Source organism: Salvia miltiorrhiza, chromosome 8 (assembly GCF_028751815.1).
Source record: "Salvia miltiorrhiza cultivar Shanhuang (shh) chromosome 8, IMPLAD_Smil_shh, whole genome shotgun sequence".
Lineage (NCBI taxonomy): Eukaryota > Viridiplantae > Streptophyta > Magnoliopsida > Lamiales > Lamiaceae > Salvia > Salvia miltiorrhiza.
In genome coordinates, this window is record NC_080394.1 from 1,589,323 (window position 1) to 1,610,686 (window position 21,364).

Sequence of the window (21,364 nt, forward strand, 5' to 3'; positions counted from 1 at the left end):
TGTTAAGTTGCCGTTAGGGCAGAGGGCCTGATTGTTCGAAATTAAGGACTTCAGGGGTTTAGTTGGCCCAACTTCGACTATAGGGAACTAAACGTGAAAAGGGCCACTATGGTAGGGGCTTATTTGATACTTAACCCTTTTTTAATTTACACATTAATTTTCGCCGGAAACTCTGTCAGCCTCGCCTTGAACCCCCAATTCCCCACCCCCACCCCCACCCTTAACCTAGCCGATGGCCTCCGCCGACGAGCCCGCCTCCGCCGCCGCTCCGGCACAGTTCCTCTTCCTGGAGCGCGGAGTTTTGGCATTTTTATCAATGACGTTTGGGTTGGGGCTCTGGCGATCGACGAAATTATTGAAATTAGGGTTGTTGATGCCGTCCTCGTCCTCATCGATCGGCACGGGAGGCGCGCGGTAGGCGGCGGCGCCATTGACGGCGGCGTTGCCCCAAATTTTGGAGGAGATTTCGAGCTTGTTGAGCTTCTTCTCCAGCTCGGACATGGAGTACTTGAGCTTCGAAGCATCGAGAACGGCCTCGTCGCCGCGCCGGCTCGCCTGTATCAGCTTGTTGGAGAGCTCCGCCACCACGATCTTCCAGTGCTCCTCCCGCGACGACGACGAGGCGGCGGACTCCGACGACTTCGGGCTCCTCTTGAGCGCGAGAGAGGCTAGAACCTCTCCCTATTGCTAGGCCTGCACTTATTGCACGACACGCCGCTCGCCTCCTCCTTTTCCTGCCGCTTCTTCGTCGTCTTGCTGCTCCGCCGGCTCTTCTCGGAATTCAGCGGCGTCGGAAAGTGCGTGTAATCGCTGTCTCTCTTCTCCGTGTAGTCGCTCGTCGGAGTTGCTCTGAAACTCATCCTCCCCTGAGAGATTTCCTCCTCCTCGTTCCCCTCTTCTATCTGCCAAAACAAAATCAAAAAATCGATTCCCCTGTTTCCGGCGGAGGAAACCACCGCTCCGCCCAAATTAAAAATAAAAATAAAAATGAGACGGACGGCGTTTATCAGCCGTTCGGGCTAGGGGCCCAATTATTCAATTTTTTGGACTATAGGGGTTTAGTTGGCCCAACTTCGACTATAGGGAGCCCAACGTGAAAAGGGCCACTATGATAGGGGCTTATTTGATACTTAACCCATTAAAAAATAAAAAGTTAACGGTGTTAAGTTGCCGTTAGGGCAGATGGCCTGATTGTTCGAAATTAAGGACTTCAGGGGTTTAGTTGGCCCAACTTCGACTATAGGGAGCTAAACGTGAAAAGGGCCACTATGGTAGGGGCTTATTTGATACTTAACCCTTGGATTATTAAAAAGATATTTCACTTGAATTCGAATTAAAGATCACTCTCCTATCATAATTTATTCATAAAACAAAATTAATTTATTCAACCCAGCCCAACATGAGATGAGATTAACAAACATTGCATACGTCTTGTTTTTTTGTTTCTTTTTGGTTTATTTTGTTTTGCTTTCCTAATTCGCATTTGCAACCTTAGAGCTAGTAAAAACTACAACTTTTTATAAGTAGGTTAATTAAAATTAACATAAAATAGGTTGAGCAAGTCATGATGGAGAAAATGGATATTCACTTATTCCTTCTTCACTGGATCGCTTCCTTCACCTCCTAATTCTTTGGAGGCACCTCAAACACAATGTTTGCTTCTTTCACTTTATTCTGTATCAATACGAAAAAGAATTATTTAATGGAAAAAAAAGCTAAGATGATAAGTCGCTGTAAAAATATAGTAAACAAACTCAGAATAATTTATCCCCTATTGTTTAAGCAACAAACTAAGGGATGAGATCAATTGTCCCACAATTTTATATACTATATATGTCTCATACTTATATCTATTAGTTTAATAATATTTTTTATAAAAATAAAATTATAATACTATGAATTATTCTTAATATTTATTTCAAAAAAAATAATTTTATATAAAATTATATACCATAATTTTGAAATTTTCAACCTATTATTAACTAATGAAAGAGAAATTAAATGATTAAAAATAATTATACACCCTAATTAGATGGAATGAAGCCCAATTAATAATAACAAAATTAAACTAAAGCATTCATTGTTGAAATTAGAGAAAAATATATAAAATTATAAATAAATCTCAATCCCCAAATTAATAGCAACTGAATTAGAAACTCCATAGAATAAGATAGTAGATTTTACAGGGCTACTTCAGATAATTAGAAGAAAAAAATTCAAATAAAATACACATACAACTGTTTCTAGAAAAGATATTGATACTCAACGTCACCGTATTTGGAGCCATCAATGTAGATGCTGGGGATATGGGAAAGCTTGGGCCATTCAGAATCAGTTGCCTCACTTTCAATCACTAATTCCGGGCAATCTTCAATAAATAGTACTTTTAATGTTGTGAGGCGCCGCATTGCATCCATGGATGGTAGACGCCTTAGCCTTTTGCAGTTATCTAAATTCAATTCCTTTAGAGATGAGAGGTTCCCCAACCATTCAGGTAACTCTTCCATTCCAAAATCCTCTAAGGATAACTCATAAAGAGATGTAAGATGTTGAACTGATTCCGGCATACATTCCCAACTTTCCATTCCCTTCAAATATAACTTATGAAGAGAGTGGCAGCATCCTTGCAATATGGCATCCACAGTCTCCAAACTTAACTTAGGAACGCCTTCAATATGCACAAATGCTAGACGAGGGAATTTAGGGAGGGATGTGATTGTGAAGCTTCTTCCTTCTGATTCTTCTTCTCCCCACCTATCTGATATTTCTCTCAAATTCCGGCAGTCCTCTATATACAACTTCGAGAGAGTCTCGCTGTTACTCAATAACCAATCAGCTGGCAGACATTCTACACCGATCTCCTCAATCCTCAATTCTTCAAGGCATGACGAGACATGACTTGGAACACTCGTCAATTGCTTACACCACATAATTTGCAAATGTTGGAGGCGAGGAAATAGCTTCACTTCACTTCCATCCGAAATTTCTATTTCTGCCCACTCTGCCAGCTTAGGCATAAAATACAATTCCAACCTCTCGAGAGCTGGAAAAACAATGCGCGTGTCCTTGTTCACAGTTCCATAGAGTGATGAATTTATACACTTCAAATTGATCAACCATCTCAACTCAAGGGACTTGAGATTGGGCAAGTGTCCCAACATTGGGATCTCTTCACATTCATTGCAGTTCCAGAGTGTTAACGACATCAACTTGTTAAGTAGCACCCAAGAGCCTTGAGGCGCATCTCGAACTGACATCTTCTCAGTCCATAATGGAAATCTTTTGCCTTTGTAATTGTAAATCTCTAACTCCCTCAGATCTGAGTGAGGTTGAAGGCCTTCCAATACATCCTCATCATATGTTCCACCTTCTCTTCTGCCATATCTATCCCATTCCAAACGCAACTTCAATAGTTCTGACTTTTTGAATAAATTCGCTTTCCAAGCCTCTTCCTTGTCATGAACCGTTTTGAGATTGAGAATCCGTAACTCTCCTTTAAGATTATTCAAACTTCCAAGCTCTTCAATCTTGCAGCCATTCTGGTCGCCCACTGGAAAGTGCGTTAGCGTTTGGAGAGAAGTTAATCTCCCAATTCCCATAGGCAACTCTGTATACTCATTAATATAAAGATGCCTCAAGTTAATCAAGTACTTAATGGTACTTGGCAGTTTTCTCAACCATCTTAACTCTACTCTCAACGTCTGCAAGTGTAAGAATTCACCAATCCAATCCGGCAAAACTTCAATACTTGTCTTTGAAATGTCAAAATCTCTCAAATGTATCAACTTCCGAATCGAACTTGGCAGCTTTTTAACTTCAGAGTGAAGATGTAAAACATGCAAACTTTCCAAGTCTGAGAAGTTGATATCAGAAATATCACCTTTGGATGTCACCAAGTCTGAGAAGTTAATATCAGAAATATCACCTTTGGATGTTACCAAGTCTGAGAAGTTGACAGAAATATCAGCTTTGGATGCTATTAGTAATGTACGCAAAGACTTTGCCATTTCTTTTGGGATACGATTTGATTCGTCTCCACAATAGTTGTCTCCGAGAATTATGTATCGAACTCGGCTGCTACCACCTGTACTGTTAGACGAACTCGAAACAGAACAAGCGAGATCGTGCACAAGATCGTGCATGCCACACTTCTTTACATTTCCATAAATATCTCTCTTTGAAACTTGCAGTAAAGAGTTGTGCAGAAGAAGGTTGATAAATTTTTCGCCCACGGACTCCATGTCATCCCTACCATCAGCTTGAAGAAAACCTTCTGCCATCCACATCTCAATCAGTTCTTGTTTGATGATTTGGTAGCCTTTAGGAAACATCGCACAGTAAGCGAAGCACTTCTTAAGTAATAGCAAAGACAAATTATCGAAGCTCAGTCTCAATATTTTTCTGATATTATCTCCTCCTTCATCGGCTGAAAGCCATTTCTCCTCGACTGAAAGCCATTTTTCCTCAGATTTAATGCGCAGCACTCCCCCAACTACGTTGGCCGCTAATGGCAAACCTTGACACCTTATTGCTATCTTTGTCCCAATTGCCTCAAATTCTGACGGAACATCTTCTTTTCCGAATGTTTTTTCTTTGATTATTGACCAACACTCTTCCTCCGATAAGCCTTTCAACTCATATGTATGAAGTGGATTCACAATTGAAGTAACCGTCATACTTCTGGTGGTAACAACAATTGCATTTCCCTTAACAAAACTAACTCCCAACAAGGAATTGATAAAATCTTCCCATTTGGAAGTATCTTCATTCCATACATCATCAAGTACAAGAAGATACGTTTTATCTTCCAAAGCTTCTTTAAGCTTTGCAAGAATATCTTCCTTGCTCGCATTTTCAACTTGACAAGGAGTTAAGTTCTTGAGAATTGTCTTCAAAAGAGTTATTGCATCAAAATTTCGGGAAACATGCACCCAAATATGTAATCCAAACTGATTCTCATCCTTCAGATGATTGAAAACTTTCCTAGTCAATGTCGTCTTCCCCAATCCCCCATCCCGACAATGGAAATGATGGAAACTGCGCGTTCATCAGTTGTGATGCTATTGGTAAGCATCTCAACTATTTCCGACACAGCATCATCTCTTCCAATAAAAATTGGATCAAGAGTGTACGAATCAGTTTCCAAAGAAGCATCAACCAAAGTGGGCTCATTGGCAATGGCAAGCCTCACTACGAGGCCAAGGTCGGTGGCCTCTTTCTTAATGGACTTCAAATTCTTATTGATTTTCTTGATTCTAACAGCCATATTTCTCGGACGCGCAATAGAATTGACGGATGATGAGAAGCCTGATAATATCTTCGCCTTCATGGGTTTGGTGGCCTTAATTTGTTTGGAGAGAATATGATAGTTGATTTCATCCAAAACATTGTCAGCATCGAACGCCACGTCTTCAAGCTTCTTCAACCAGCTCTTGACAGCAGCATCGCTGGTGATGGCACGCATCTCAGCATTGTGCAAGAATTTCTGGATCATGTCGAGACTTCCAGCTAGCTTTTCTGCATTTTTGCGGAAACCTCGGATTTGAGAGATCTCTTTCATGGGGAGGTCGATGAGTTTTTCAACTAGAACTTTAAGGACCGCGGTAGCAGCTGCTGCTTCCATGCTTTGTGCGCTGATAACTTAAAGAGAGAAAGAGAATTTGAGTGAGAGAGAGAGAGATAAGGAATAGAATTGGATGAGGGATCAAACTCCTTTCATTCTAGATATGGTTTTCCTTTTTCTTTTTATATATTTCAATTCTTGCCGACACTTTTTTTAATACTTTGACTTTGAATAGTCAGCTCGTGAATGATTTGATGTTAATATAAAAAATTGTTGAATATACTGTAGTATTTAGTTAATATTTTAGTGTAGAGAAGAAAATGTTAAATAAAAAATAAAATATTAAATAAAAATATAATGTAAAAATGTTAAATAAAAATATAATGTAAAATGTTAAATAAAAATACAAAAAAAGTCTAAGGATGTTGTAGTCTTTTAAACCTAAAATGATTATATAATTTATCTATTATAAATTAGGGCTATAAAACTTATGTTTTTAATAAAAAAGACTATATGTGATAATTCCCACACAAAAAAATGTGCATAAATATATGAGAAAAACTCAAAGTATCAAATCTCATAAGAGCAAATCTAAACTTTCACTACTTGTTTCAAAGTGTGTTGAATTATTCCCCACACTGCTGCTGGCACACACAATTGAATAGAGTAATATATCACGCGAAGAAAATGATTGATTTCCATAGGCAAACATGATAATTAGTACAAAAGGAAACACCAAAAAACAGAAGAAAAAAAATCTCAAATTTCACTGCACACAAACAACAAGCAGAATCGAAATTCAACTTCACCTTCCCTATTGCGCTTTAAGGACTGCTGCTTCCTTGCTTTGTGGTAGCTGATAACTTAGAGAGAGAAACAGAGAAATTTAGTGAGAGAGAGAGAGGATTAAGAAGCAGAATTGGATGAGTGATGCAAGCTATGGTTTTCCTTTTTCATTTTTTATATTTCAAACTTTGACTTTGTCAAATAAATTCCCCCTCATTATTTCTCAACTACTCCGGAGACGAAAAGTCAAAATTATAGGGCAGCAACTCTGACCATTTCTCAACCGACGACGAAAACTCAATAATAAGGCATAATGAAATGTTCAAAGTAAGTTCTCTCAAAAAAAAAAAAAAAATGTTCAAAGTAAGGGGCTTTAAACCAATAAGATTTCATTAATGTTCATTTTTTATATTTTAATCTTCGCACACACGTTTTCTAATACTTTGACTTTGACCAGTTAGCTGATGAACGTTTTGGTGGGGGATTTGTAGAAGGGCTTTCGAAGAGTTTCTTCGTTCTTGCTTTGTTCTTTCCTGTTGTTTTCTTTCAACGATGAGTTGTCCTTTTGGACCCTTGTTAGGAAAGGAAAGGATAGTATTAATATAATCCCTCCCATCTATCCTTATAAAAAATGTTCTCTCCGTTCGTCAAGAGTATGTCATTTTGGTTGTGCACGGGATTTAATGAAACAATTATTGATTTTTATATAATGGAGAAAGGGTCATACCGTTATTTGAAATCAATGGTTGAAATTGAATAAGAGTTGAGTATTTTTTTTCTTCTTGTAAATAAGGAGTATTTATAAAGATGAATTATAAGTAAAAGATATGGGACCATGTCTTTAAAAAAAATGACATACTTTTTGCAGACGCTCAAAATGACAATTGTGTTGGCGGATGAAGGAAGTGCTTATTTATAAATGGTACGAATTTTAATAAAATAACTAAATATGTTGTGAATGAAGTAATAGTCTCATAAGATCTCATTTTATTATGAGTGAAAAACTTATCAAAAATAAATTAAATTGGTTTTATAAAAACAGACAAAAATGACAAATTGAATATATTTTATAAGGATGAAGGTAGTAAAAAACTGTAAATATAATATTTAGTTAATATTTTAACAACAAGGTAAACGTATTAAAATATATAAATATTGTATCTTTATAAATTGGTTACGTAGAAATTTATATATACTGACTCTGTATAATGCGTTTTTTTCCAATTAAAAGACAAGAAAATTGTATGTTCTTCCTTTTCACGTTATGCATAATACTTCAAGGTGTGCAAAAAAAGATAAAAAAAACTGGGATTCTCGATGGAATATTCTGTCGACAACATGAACGAAGCCATCGTTAATCTTCTTCTCGACGGATTCTCAACGAAAAACTGGGATCACTAAATAAAGCGTGGGGAAAAAGATTGACGACAAAGAATTACGTCGAGAAACTTGTATTCTCGACGGGAGAATCCCGTCGAGAAATTAACGACACTAAATATCCCATTGTTAATAATTTAAAATCATCACGTCCCTGCACAAAGTGGTTGCTGATGATGGTAGTGTAAGGGCCATCATAGAGTCCCCGATCCTCGGGCCAGGGACGATCGCGGCCCTGTGCCCGTGGGAGTCGGGGGCGGAGGTGAAGAAGAGGTTGACGAGATACTCCCGGACGGCTCACCTGTTCTCGATGATCAGAGACAGGGGAGCCGGGGAGGTCATGAGGCGGGGCCGGATCAAGTACGACGTTTCTGACGATTACGATAGGGAGAACATGAGGGCGGGGCTGCGCCGGGCGCTGAGGATACTGGTGGCGGCCGGGGCGGTCGAGGTGGGCACGCATCAGAGCGACGGGCAGAGGCTGAGGTGCGAGGGGGTCGGGGAGAGGGAGGTGGAGGAGTTTCTCGACACCGTGGTGGCGGGGGAGGGGCCGAGGGCGATGTCGAGGGCGTGGACGACGTATTGCTCGGCGCATCAGATGGGGAGCTGCAGAATGGGGGTGGATGAAGAGGAAGGAGCAGTTGATGAGAATGGGGAGAGTTGGGAGGCGAAGGGGCTGTTTGTGTGTGATGCGAGTGTGCTGCCGGGAGCTGTTGGTGTTAATCCAATGGTCACGATTCAATCAACGGCATATTGTTTGTCTAATAAGATTGCTCAAAGATTGAAGATGGAGAAGATGTGAATCTTCATTCCTTCTTCATCAACACATGCTTGATGATTCAACCATGTTTGTTTATTGTCTTCACCATTTGCCTTCTTTAATAGTTGCACCATGAAAAAATATATATTGAGGGTATACTACCTTCGTCCACGAAGACATTAGTTTATTACTACCTTTGTCCGTCCATGAAAATTGTAATCTTTCTTTTTAAAAAAAATTATTCCTTATATTTTAAATCTCATTCAATTCAATATTTACAAAGAAATCTACCATTTAACACATCAAATTTGGACCTTCTTTTTTCACTTCATACACATAGTCTAACTTTTTATTAAATTTCATACCCTTCAAATCACACTATAATTTTCATGGACATGAGAAGTAGCATGGGGTGTAATTCAAATGGAAATTTCTTTTTGTAAGAATTGTGAAAATTCTTGTATTAATTGCACCAAACTATATTCTAAGCAAATATAGCGAATTACTAAGGATCATGCCTCCAACAATTTTAGCTTTTAAAGTGCAACATTAACGTTGGGAATTCACCTATTTTTTTCTATATCTGCTTCAACAATAAATCAATTTCTAACTTTCCGAGGATACCACTATAATACACATTCCCTTTATATGTCTATATATATTGTTCCCAATTAATTTTATTTGTATTATTACTTATACATTATTTACATATTTTGGTTATATATTCAATTCAAAATTCTATATTTTAATAATCTAATATAATAAAACAAAATGACTTTATAATTATAAATAATAATTAAAATTACATTTCATGGTATAAAATGGAACTAGAAACACACCAAAAATAGGAAAAGAAAAGCAAGAAAGAAAAAGTTCTCCGCCCTGAAAATTCAAATTGTAGTTTTATTACCCCCTCCATGAAAATCGAAGTCTTATTACTACTCTCGTCTGTTTATAAAAACTAGGATAAACATGGAGTTGATAAAGTAAAACAAACATCCTGCCCTGCCAGGTGAGTTCGAACTTGTAAGATTTGTAAAATAAACATGGTGATGCAAATTGAAAACTTTGTTATAATGTTGTATGATATGCTCAACATTCTTTCATCGGTGTGCCTTTTTCCTTTTTATTTGTAAAGAATGTGTAGTTTCCTATATGATATGATTCTCTCTCCTTGTTTGTTGGAATAATGGTGTAATTGCTTTGTACATGAGAAATAATTTGGGAATGAATTCTTTTGGCAAAAGCCCCTTTTTTTTATCCATTGTTGTGTGGATATTTTAGCTCACTCAAAATGAATCGTGTTAGGGGTGTAATCAAGTCAAGCTGAGTTGAGTATTGACATGCTCAAATTTTAGTTAAACAACACTTGAGTATCACAAGTCATTTGTTAGGGTGTGATCAAATCGAGCAGAACTAGTACTGACTTACTCAGAAATTTGAGCTTTTCTTCTCATACATTCCTTTTCCCTTGTTGCTGGGATTCGGTTCAACTTCCACAACTGCTGATTCCTTTGTTTCACTATCTTCATCTTCAACATTATTGATTGAATCATCCTTCTCTTCAGAGTCAACAACTACATTGCCGTCGTCCTTTCACCACGAGCAAGCTCATTTGCACCCTCAAGTTGACGCCGCCTCGCCTCCATGCTCTTCGAAAGCTCCCCTATCTCTGCCATATGGCTTTAGAATCATACTCACTGCAATCAAGGATTAATGTTTGGAGTTAAAACAATAACAGATAGTTCAAGTTTGATGGGGCGTAGCTAACAATAATGAAATAAAATTAAATAGCTTTTGAAGAAAAAAATCATAAAAACAGAAGAATAGACACATGCTTGAGAGATTGACATTTAGTCCTATAGAAAATTATATTAATGGATCTCATATATCTTCATGTCATCTTGAAATTTATTTGATTCTATTAGAAACTCTTTTTCTTAAACAGAATGAGACCTCTATTCAATTAGCCATTCATTTGAGGAAAAAATCATATAACCAGAACCATAAACAGAACAATAGACACATGCCTGAGAGATTTACATTTAGTCCTACAGAAATTATATAATTAATGGATCTCATATATCCTCATGTCATCTTGAAATTTATTTGATTCTATTAGAAAATGTATAACAAAACTCAAAATGGCTCAATAGGAGCTTTATGGTTTTACTCCAGTAGGCCAATCTAAGCTCAAGCTCGGATTCAAGCTCAACACATGTTTCATTCTTGTCTTCTTTAATAATTACACCATGAAAACATATATATTGATACAACTGATACAACCCCCAACACCATTTCATCAAATTCAAGCTAGCATGACTCAACATTCAAAACATAAGAAATAGGCATTCATTCATCAAGAAATAGAAATTTCATTCATTCATTCAAAACACATGAGATGAAATTTACAAACATTGCATACAGCTTGTTTTTTCGTTTTGTTTTTGGTTTGTTTTGTCTTGTTTTCCTAATTCACATTTGCAACCTTACAATGATTAATAAAGTTAATTTGAGTCTTTGAGAATCATATCAATTGTGAAACAAATTGGTATCCAAACATGCATCTCCTTTAACCCTCGACATAATAATCCTAATTCTTTAGAGGCACCTCAAAATCAAACACAACTGTTTGCTTCTTTCACTTTATTCTGTGTCAATATAAAATAGAATTAATTAATGGAAAAAAAAGCTAAGATGATAAGTCGCTGAAAAAATATAAAGAAACTCAAAATAATTTATCTCCTATTGTTTAAGCACCAAACTAAGAGATGAGATCCATTGTCCCACAATTTTATATATGTCATTATGTCTCATTCTTATATCTATTATTTTAATAATATTTTTTATGAAATAAATTATAATACTATGAATTATTGTTAATATTTATTTCAAAAAATTAATTTTTAAAAAAATTATATACCATAATTTTGAATTTTTAACCTATTATTAATTAATAAAAGTGAAATTAAATGATAATTTTTTTTTTTCAAATAAAATACACATACACCTGTTTCTAGCAAAAGATATAGATACTCACCGTCACGGGTCAATGTTTTTGTTGCCAACAATTTGGAGGTGCCGCATTGCATCCACAGTCTCCAAACTTAACTTAGGAACGCCTCGAATAAACAAATATGTGAGACGAGGGAATATAGGGAGGGATGTGATTGTGAAGCTTCTTCCTTCTGATTCTTCTTCTCCCCACCTATCTGATATTTCTCTCAAATTCCGGCACTCACTTATTCTCAACCAATTGAGAGTCTCGCTGTTACTCAATAACCAATCAGCTGGCAGACATTCCACACCGCTTCCATAAATCCACAATTTTTCCAGGCAAGACGAGACATGACTTGGAACACTCTTCAATCGGAAGCAATTATAAATTGTCAAATGTTGGAGGCGAGGAAATAGCTTCACTTCACTTCCATCCGAAATTTCTATTTCTGCCCACTTTGCCAGCTCAGGCATGAAGACCAATTCAAACTTCTCGAGAACTGGAAAAACAATGTGTGTGTCCTTGTTCACCATTCCATAGAATGATGAATTTATACACTTCAATTTCAACAATCCATCCAACCTAAGGGACTTGAGATTGGGCAAGTGCCCTAACATTGGGATCTCTTCACATTCGAAGCACTTAAAGAGTGTTAACGACATTAAGTTGTTAAGTAGCACCCAAGAGCCTCGAGGCGCATCTGGAACTGACATCTTCTGAGTCCATGATGGAAACCTACTGCCTTTGAATTCCCGGATCTCTAACTTCCTCAGACGTGAGTGAGGTTGAAGGCCTTCCAATACATCCTCATCATTTCTTTCACCTTCTCTTCTGTCTTCACCCCAATTCAAACACAAGTTCAATATTTTAGACTTTTTGAATAAATTGGCTTTCCCAGCCTCTTCCTTGTCATGAACCCTTTCCAGATGGCCAATCCATAGCTCTCCTTTAAGATTAATCAAACTTCCGAGCTCTTCAATTTTGCAGCCATTCTTGTCGCCCACTCGAAAGTGGGTTAGCGTTTGGAGAGAAGTTAATCTCCCAATTCCCATAGGCAACTCTACCTTCTCATTAATATAAAGATGCCTCAAGTTAATCAAGTACTTAATCGTACTTGGCACTTTTCTCAAATGTTCTGAGTTTGCTCTCAACGTTTGCAAGTGAAAGAATTCACCAATCCAATCTGGCAAAACTTCAATACTTGTATTCGAAATGTCAAAATCTCTCAAATGTATCAACTTCCGAATCGAACTTGGCAGCTTTTTAACTTCAGACTGAAGATGTAAAACATGCAAACTTTCCAAGTCTGAGAAGTTGATATCAGAAATATCACCTTCGAATAGTAATGTACGCAAAGACTTTGCCATTTCTTTTGGGATACGCCTTGATTCGTCTCGACAATAGTTGTCCCCGAGAATCATGTATCGAACTCGGCTGCTACCACCTGTACTGTTAGAGGAACTTGAAACAGAACAAGCAAGATCGTGCACAAGATCGTGCACAAGATCGTGCATGCCACAACTTTCTACATTTCCGTAATAATCTCTTTCTGAAACTTGCAGTAAAGAGTTGTGCAGAAGCACGTCGATAAATTTTTCGCCCACGGACTCCATGTCATCCCTTCCATCAGCTTGAAGAAAACCTTCTGCCATCCACAACTCAATCAGTTCCTGTTTCCTGATTTTGGAGCCTTTAGGAATAATCGCACAGTACGCAAAGCACTTCTTAATTAATGGCGGAGACAAATTATCAAAGCTCAATCTTAATATTTTTGTCATATTATCTCCACCTTCATTTGGCGAAAGCCATTTCTCCTCGATTGAACGCCATTTTTCCTCAGATTTATTGTGATTGTGCAGCACTCCCCCAACTATATTGGCAGCTAATGGCAAACCTTGACACCTTCTTGCGATCTTTCTCCCAATGGCCTCAAATTCTGACGGAACATCTTTTTTACCGAAGGCTTTTGCTCTGATTATTGACCAACAGTCTTCCTCCGATAAGCCTTTCAACTCATGTATATGCAGTGTATTCACAATTGAAGCCACCTCCATATTTCTGGTACTAACAACAATGGCATTTCCCTTGACACAATCACTAACTCCCAACAAGGAATTCATAAAACCTTCCCATATCAAAACATCTTGATTCCATACATCATCAAGAATAAGAAGATAAGTCTTATCTTTCAAAGCCTTTTGAAGCTCTGAAAGAATGTCTTGCTTACTCTCAATTTCAACTTGATCAGGCTTTGAAAGAATATCCTGTTTACTAGAACTTTCAACTTGATTAGAAGGCAACTGTTTGTTTTGTTGGGAAACCTCTTTGAGAATTTTCTTGAAAAGAATGATTGGATCAAAATATGGAGAAACATGCACCCAAATATGTGACCCAAACCGATTCTCATTCTTCAGACGATGGAAGACTTTCCTAGTCAATGTTGTCTTTCCCAATCCTCCCATCCCGACAATGGCAAGGATTGAAACTGATCCATCATCAGTTGTGATGCTATTGGTAAGCATCCCAACTATTTCTGATGCAATATCATCTCTTCCAATGAAAATAGGATCAAGAGTGAATGAATCAGTTTCAAAAGTAGCAGCATTAACCAAGGTGGGCTCATTTTCAAGCCTCGCTACGAGGCCAAGCTCGGTGGCCTCTTTGTTAATGGATTCCAAATTCTCATTGATTTCTTTGATTCTAAGAGCCATATTTCTTGATTGCGCAATAGAATCGTAGCGTGATGAGCAGCATGATAATACCTTCTCCATCATCGTCATTTCGGTGTGCTCAATTTGTTTGGAGAGAAGATGGTATTTGAGCTCATCCAAAACGTTGGCGGCGTCGAACGCCACGTCTTCAAGCTTCTTCAGCCGGCTCTTGACGGCGTCGCTGGGGATGGTTCGCGCCTCCGCGTCGTTCAATAATTTCTGGATGGTGTCGAGACTCGCAGTTAGCTTTGTTGCATCTTTGTCGAGACTTTGGATTTGAGAGAACTCTTTGTAGCAAAAGCCGAAGATGTATTGAATTGGAGCTAGAAGGACGGAGGCAGCAGTTTTGATCAAATCCATTCCGTGTGCTGATAACTTAGAGAGAGAAAGAGAGAAATTGAGTGAGAGAGGGACAGAGTAAGAGCAAAGGAATAGAATTGGATGAGTGTTCAAGCAGAAGAGTTTACTTCCTTTCATGCATTCAAGATATTGTTTTCTTTTTTCATTTTATATATTTCAATTCAATCTTTGCCGGCACTTTTTTTAAACTATGACTTTGACTAAGTGGTAAACGTATTAAAATATAAAAAGATGATACCTTTAGAAATCGGTTACATAGAAATTTCTATGCATTACCTCTTTGTATAATGCAATTTTTTCCACTTAAAAAGACAAGAAAATTGAACATCCTTCTTGCCACCTCTATTTCCATTTTATCCTTCTAAATAAAATAATACTCCCTCCATCTGTCAAAAGTGGGGCACAATTACTATATCGGGCGTTCGCAAAGAGTGTAACAGTTTTGATGCTTAGGCTGAAAAAAGTAAAAAAAAATATAGGCCTGCAACTGACCATTTCTCAACCATTCCGACAACGAAAACTCAACCATAAGGTTTACAAAACGATAAGGTGATTCATCATTAGCTAGGCTTTAGGAGATAATACAGTCTATGATATGAATACATTATTGTACAAGACAGCTTAATATATATGTGTTGAATTAAGCATCATAAGATAGTATAATTATACCTGCAACTCCTTTATCTTGTCTGATTTTCCAAGAAGATCTGTTTCTGCAACACAATGTATCATACACCTTGTAAACTCTGTTATACGCCAAGGCAATTAATAATTATATAATGTCCTAATTTCCTGACTGTCTTCATGCTATTCATGATTCTAATTGATAATCTTAAAATTAAATTAAAGTAGAAGAAATTAAAATTAGAAAAAAAAACTAAAACAATTTAGTAAAATACGAAATGAACACCAAAAATGCAGAACCCAAGATAAAACAAACAATGTGCAGTAACTTAGCCGGGGCATACTTACAAGCAATTCATCAAACATATAACTGTAGGGTGCATTATCTTTGGTAGTTGTAAATTTATTATGAGAAAAAATGAAAAAAAAAATTATCATTACTTTTTTTTTTTATCTCATATTCTCTAAGGAGGAAAACATGCGGAAATTTGGAACGAGAGAGAGGCATTCTCTATTCTTTTGTTGAGCTTGTCAAGTTTGATAAGATGCATGCTTAAGATGCATAATTCATAAGATGCATGCTTAAGTATTTTTTTAATTAAAAGTATGATTTTTCCAATTCCACCCCTTCAATAGATAATAATAAAACAAAATTAACTCATGAGTCATTTACTTTGCATGATTGAGTCGTTTTATCCTCGATAATAGGATTACTTCAATCCCACCCTTTTAATAGGAGAAGAATCAAATAAAATTAGCTTCAGTGATAAGAAATCAAGCCCCTTGGGATATTCTAAAGTTTCAATCTATCAAAGCAAACAAGGGATTAGCCTTACTATTTTTATGTATTAAAACTAAACATTCAAAGTAAAATCCCCCTTAAAGGATGGAAATAATCAAGGGCTTCGGGATATCCCAAAATTTCAATCTACCATATTAAACAAAAAATTAGTTTTACTATTTTTATCGATCAAAACTAATTCGTCAAAGTAAATGCCCCCATAGAGTAATATTTGAGTGATCAATCCAAGCTTTAAAATGTCATTAAAATCCAATTATTTTGAAAGTATATGTTGACTTAATTAGTAATAGAATTATTAATGTTTGATATCAAATATCTCAAATTGAAACCCACCGTTACGCCGTATTTAAAATCATTTGTTTCTTCTATTAAAAAATCACGAATACAACTAATTCATACGTGCATTAGATTATTTCATGTATTTATTTTTGGGTTACGTATCAATTTCACCCATAACGTGGATGCCCTTATTACGTTTAGCATCCTATAGCCTATAGGTAGGGGTGTATCAACTAGACCCCTGAAGTACATAATTATCTTTAATTTCACCCCTCACCCTAACTGACACTTAATTCCGTTAGTTTTTTAATTTTTTTTTTAACTCCATGCCGGATCGTTCCTCGCCGATTGAACCAGCGTCTGCGACACGCGTTCAATATCCACGAGCTGCAGGCTCTCCTTCCCCACCGCACACGGGATCTCCTCAAGCCTCTCGCAGTTCTCGAGTATCAGATTCTTCAGCTTCGGAAACGGCTCAGCCGCAGCCGCGCTCCATATCTCCAGCTCGGTGCGCTCAATGTGCAGCGTCTCCAGCTGCGGGAAGTCGCCGCCCAGCGCCTCCCACAGCGTCCCCTTGAACGCCATTTCCTTGAGCTTCAGCACCTGCAGGTTGAACAGCCCCCGCAGCGCCGCCATGTGGGCCCACCCCAGGTAGGTGGAGGAGAGCGTCAGCGTCCTCAGGTTCTGCGGGAAGCTGTGAGAGTGCGATGCGCAGCGCAGCGCGTTGTCCGCCGTCGAGGGGAAAACGTCGTGGTGTCAGTTTTTTTTTTTAATTATAGGGTTGCAGCCCTTCTCTGGAGGCGAGGAACGGATGGAGTCGGAGCTGAGGCTGACGAAGGCGCCGCTGCTTAGTGTGAAGCAAACGGATGTGTATTGGAGAGATTTTTTGCCGGAGGCCGCGGACAGGAATCACCCTGCGGCGCACGTGTTTGGCGGAGGCGGAGTGAAGAATGTTGAATATCCGGCGTGTTTGGTGGTGGCGGGAGGGAATGATCCGGCATGGAGTTATAATAATAATAATAAAAAATAAAAAAAAAAACTAACTGAGTTAAGTGTTCGTTAGGGTGTGGGGTGAAATTGAAGACAATTATGTACTTCATGGTCTTAGTTGACACACCCCTATCCATAGGGTGCTAAACGTAATAAAGACCTCCACGTTAGGGGTGAAATTGATACTTAACCCTTTATTTTTTATAAAATTAAATTTCAATTATGCCTTTACTTTTTAAAGCTTTTGTGTTTATTTTGTTATTATTTTTAAGAAGTAAACATGCACTATTAGTAATGTAAGAGGAAAAAAAAAATAGTTGTTTACAGTATTATAATTATTTGCAGTTACATTATTAAAAAAATACTCTCTCCGTCCCATGAATCTTGCGTCACTTCTTTTCGGCACGGGAATTAAGGAATTAAAGATTAATGTTTTAAGTGTGTATGTAATAAAATAGTAGAAAAGTGATTAGGTAAGTGTATAGGTAATAAAGTCGAAAAGTACATAATTAATTAAGATAAGTTTAATTAGAATCCTTTATTTTTTTTCCCTAATTCTTTCTTGCTATACATAGCAATGACTCAAGATTCGTGGGACGATTGAAAAAGGAAATTGACTCAAGATTCGTGGTAGGGAGAGTAATTATTTGCAATTATGGCGTGAGTTTAGTGAATGAAATAAAATCCAGTAATATTCTATTTGAACCCACTGGATTAACATTTTTAACTAATATTATTGCTCAAAAAGATGAGGCCTAAAAAGACCCACTAATTCCCTTAATATTTAATCTCATCGTGGTGGATCATTACATAGAAATTTTAATGGGCTTGAGGCCCATCTCAACTCAGTTTCCACATAAGCCCAACAAGCTAATTGAAGCTTTGAAGAATAGGTTGAAGAATGAGTTCTACTTATAGAAAGAGAAAGAAGACTAAGGAATAGAATTGGATGAAATGAGTGGTGCTAGCTGAAGAGTTTACACTTTACAGCCTTTCATTCTAGACGTGGTTTTCGTTTTCATTTTATACTAGTATATTTCAATCTTTGCCAACACGTTTTTTAATACTCCCTTCGTCCCACCGAAAGTGGTGCGTATTTCTTTTAGGGCTGTTCCACCGAAAGTGGTGCATTTCCTTTTTTGGTAATAATTTAACACTACAAACAATGTGGCTCCACACACATTTACACACCTTTACACTACAATCTTATTCTCCTTAAATCGCGTGCCCAAAAGAAGTGCACCATTTTCGGTGAGATGGAGGGAGTACTTTAGTTAGCTCATTATTGATTTGGTGGGTAGGATTAGTATAAAAAACTGTAAATATAATATTTAGTTAATACTAGGATTAGGTTTAAGAGAGAATCACATCTTTTCGTGAGAACTTGAAATCATGAATAGATATATAAAATACATGAATAAGAGATGATCGGATCTTATATATGTGTTATATTTAATGTTCATGATTTAACTATCTTTTGTTTATATATTTTATTTGTTTGTTCATGGTTCTCAGTTATCATGAAAGATGTGGTAAGCTGTTTTGAGGAGCTTATAAGCTCTGCCAAACACCTTCTGTATAACATAGGGCGTAATTCAAATAAAAATTTCTTATTGTAAAAATTGCGAAAATTCTTGCATCAACTGCATGCACTCATCAACAAATATACTAAATTATTTACAGATTCAGTTCAAAAATTCTCACGATACACTACAAGAATTAAGCACATAGACAACATATATTTACTGTTGTCTATGTGAGAAATGTCTGTTGTTGAGGCCGGTGTTGTCTATTTTGGGGTGCGCATAGACAACAGTTATTATATGTTGTCTATTTAAACATAGACAACAAACGAAGGTAATAGACAACGTAATTAGTAAGTTGTCTATTTAAACATAGACGACCTGGTGGTTATAGACAGCAAATAATATCTGTTGTCTATTTTATGACAAAATTTAAAAAAAAATATACAATATATTTAGATCCCTATTTTATAATACCAATATATATGACAAAATTAAAATACTTAAACATTAAATAACCAAACAATACTCATAAACCATTAATAAAAACTAGATTAATACCATAAAAGTCAAACATTTTGTTTGATATTTCATCAAAATATTTTGAGAAGTTTTTATCTGAACAAACCTCAAAGTATCAAATATTATTCAAGTCGCAATGGTCTCATGCATAAGATCACCAAATCTAAACTTTCACTACTTGTTTTAAAAGTGTGTTGAAGTTTTCCCCACGATTGAATATAGTATATATCACACGAGGAAATGATTGATTTCTATAGGCAAACATGTCAATTAGTACAAAAGGAAACACCAAAAAAAGAGGAAAAAAAGAAAAATCTCAAATTTCACTACACACGATCAACAAGCAGAATCGAAATTCATCCTCACCTTCCCCACTCGGCTTTAACTTCAATAACACAGTTCCCTGTCAAAAACAAAACTCCAGAGACTAAACTGCACATCCACAGGCAATATACAAAAGAATGATTAGAGTTCATTAATGTTATTAATATAGATAATATAGTCTATGATATGAATTCATTATTGCACAAGACAGTTTAATATGTGTTGAATTAAGAATCATAAGATAGTAATTAGCGGCAACTCCTTTACCTTGCTGCTTTTCCAAGAAGATCTGTTTCTGCAAACACTTCCTTAATAAAAGTTTGCAAAATTTGCTATGTGGATGTGTGTGAGAGAGAGAATTGATGAAAACTGAACAAGAGTTCACAAAATTGGCTGTGTGTGTGTGTGTGAGAGAGAGAGAGAGAAAATTGGTGCAAACTGAACAAAAGTTTACTAAATTTTCTGTGTGTGTGTGAGAGAGTGAGAATTGCTGCAAACTTATAACAAGGCTTTACAAAAGTTGCTATGTGTGTGAGATTATGTGTGCGTGAGAGAGAAAGAGAGAGAGAGAGAGAGAGAGAGAGAATTAATTGGTGCAAATTGAACAAGAGTTGACAAAATTTATCTGTAGATCTAACTTCTAAGTCTTTGTTTTTCAATTTTTAAATAGAATTCAATCTCATCGAGGCATCTTTACGCGTGAACATATGGTAGCTTGCATGAACAAGACAATTTTTAAATACTAATATGTTTTCTATCACACGAATTGTTTTATTATCAACAAGGCAGCATATTATCTTGTCTTCTTTCTTCTTCATTCAATAATTCTCCCTCATTATTCTACTGTATGCATTAAACACTTAATCTATGTGAGGGCAACAACTCTGTGTCCATTTCTCAACCACTCCGACGACGAAAACTCAATAATAAGGTTTAAAAAATGATAAGCTGATTCATCATTAGCTGGCATAATGAAATGTTCAAATTAAGGGGCCTTAAGCCGATAAGAGTTCATTAATTTTATTAATAGAGATAATACAGTCTATGATATGAATGCATTATTGTACAAGGCAGTTTATATGTGTTAAGAAATGATATCATCATGGTGGAGAGATAAACACTGAAAATTGTTTCTCTCTTTTGTTATTATTTCTGAAGTATGCAATGGTCTATTTATAATACATTACATATCTTAAAGTCATACCAGGATCCCTATTATTAAGGGATCCTTGGTAAATATTTCTCATGTAAAATAAATGCAGCTTCTCTTTATGACTAATGCAGCTCCTCTTTACGACTAATGCAGCTCTTTATGACTTTTGTTTGTGTTATTTTCAACACTCCCCCTCAAGTTGAGTAACGGGATTCCCGATATTCAACTTGCCAAGAACTTCTGAAAAACTTTTGGAGTTCACAGCTTTGGTTAAGATGTCAGCGAGTTGATCTTCGGATCTGACAAAGGGTAGGGTCACGATCCCTCCTTCGATCTTCTCTTTGATGAAGTGCCTATCAACTTCAACATGTTTGGTTCTATCATGTTGCACCGGATTTTCAGATATGCTGATGGCGGCTTTGTTGTCACAGAACATTTGGCATGTTTTTGTTGGATGAAGACCTAACTCCATTAGCAGCCTTCTCAACCAGAGAATTTCAGTCAGCCCACTCTTGATTCCCCTGAATTCTGCTTCTGCACTTGAGAGTGCCACTACTTTTTGTTTCTTACTCCTCCATGAGACAAGATTTCC

The 21,364-nt window shown here is 36.8% G+C and overlaps 3 protein-coding genes across 3 annotated transcripts in view; all 3 read right to left on the bottom strand.

The window, feature by feature from the left end:
* Positions 1 to 1,602: 1,602 nt before the first annotated feature.
* LOC130999820 (putative disease resistance protein RGA3) lies at positions 1,603 to 5,045 on the bottom strand. The gene has a single exon (XM_057925482.1). The coding sequence runs from the start codon at positions 4,674 to 4,676 to the stop codon at positions 2,244 to 2,246; it is 2,433 nt and encodes an 810-aa protein (XP_057781465.1). The 5' UTR covers positions 4,677 to 5,045; the 3' UTR covers positions 1,603 to 2,243.
* A 30-nt stretch (positions 5,046 to 5,075) lies between these two features.
* LOC130997034 (uncharacterized) lies at positions 5,076 to 5,623 on the bottom strand. The gene is made up of 2 exons (XM_057922313.1): positions 5,133 to 5,623; positions 5,076 to 5,079 (listed from the first exon to the last, which is right to left on the bottom strand). Exons 1-2 carry the CDS (start codon positions 5,621 to 5,623, stop codon positions 5,076 to 5,078), a joined length of 495 nt encoding a protein of 164 aa, XP_057778296.1.
* A 5,905-nt stretch (positions 5,624 to 11,528) lies between these two features.
* Positions 11,529 to 21,364, bottom strand: part of LOC130997035 (putative disease resistance protein RGA3) — a 65,411-nt gene continuing 55,575 nt past the window's right edge. Inside the window, exons 2-4 of the mRNA XM_057922314.1 lie at positions 19,662 to 19,698; positions 15,225 to 15,268; positions 11,529 to 14,570 (exon numbers count right to left, since the gene is read on the bottom strand). Of these exons, the coding sequence (XP_057778297.1) occupies positions 11,529 to 14,555 (3,027 nt within the window). The 5' untranslated portion in view covers positions 14,556 to 14,570; positions 15,225 to 15,268; positions 19,662 to 19,698. The remainder of the gene's footprint in view (positions 14,571 to 15,224; positions 15,269 to 19,661; positions 19,699 to 21,364) is intronic.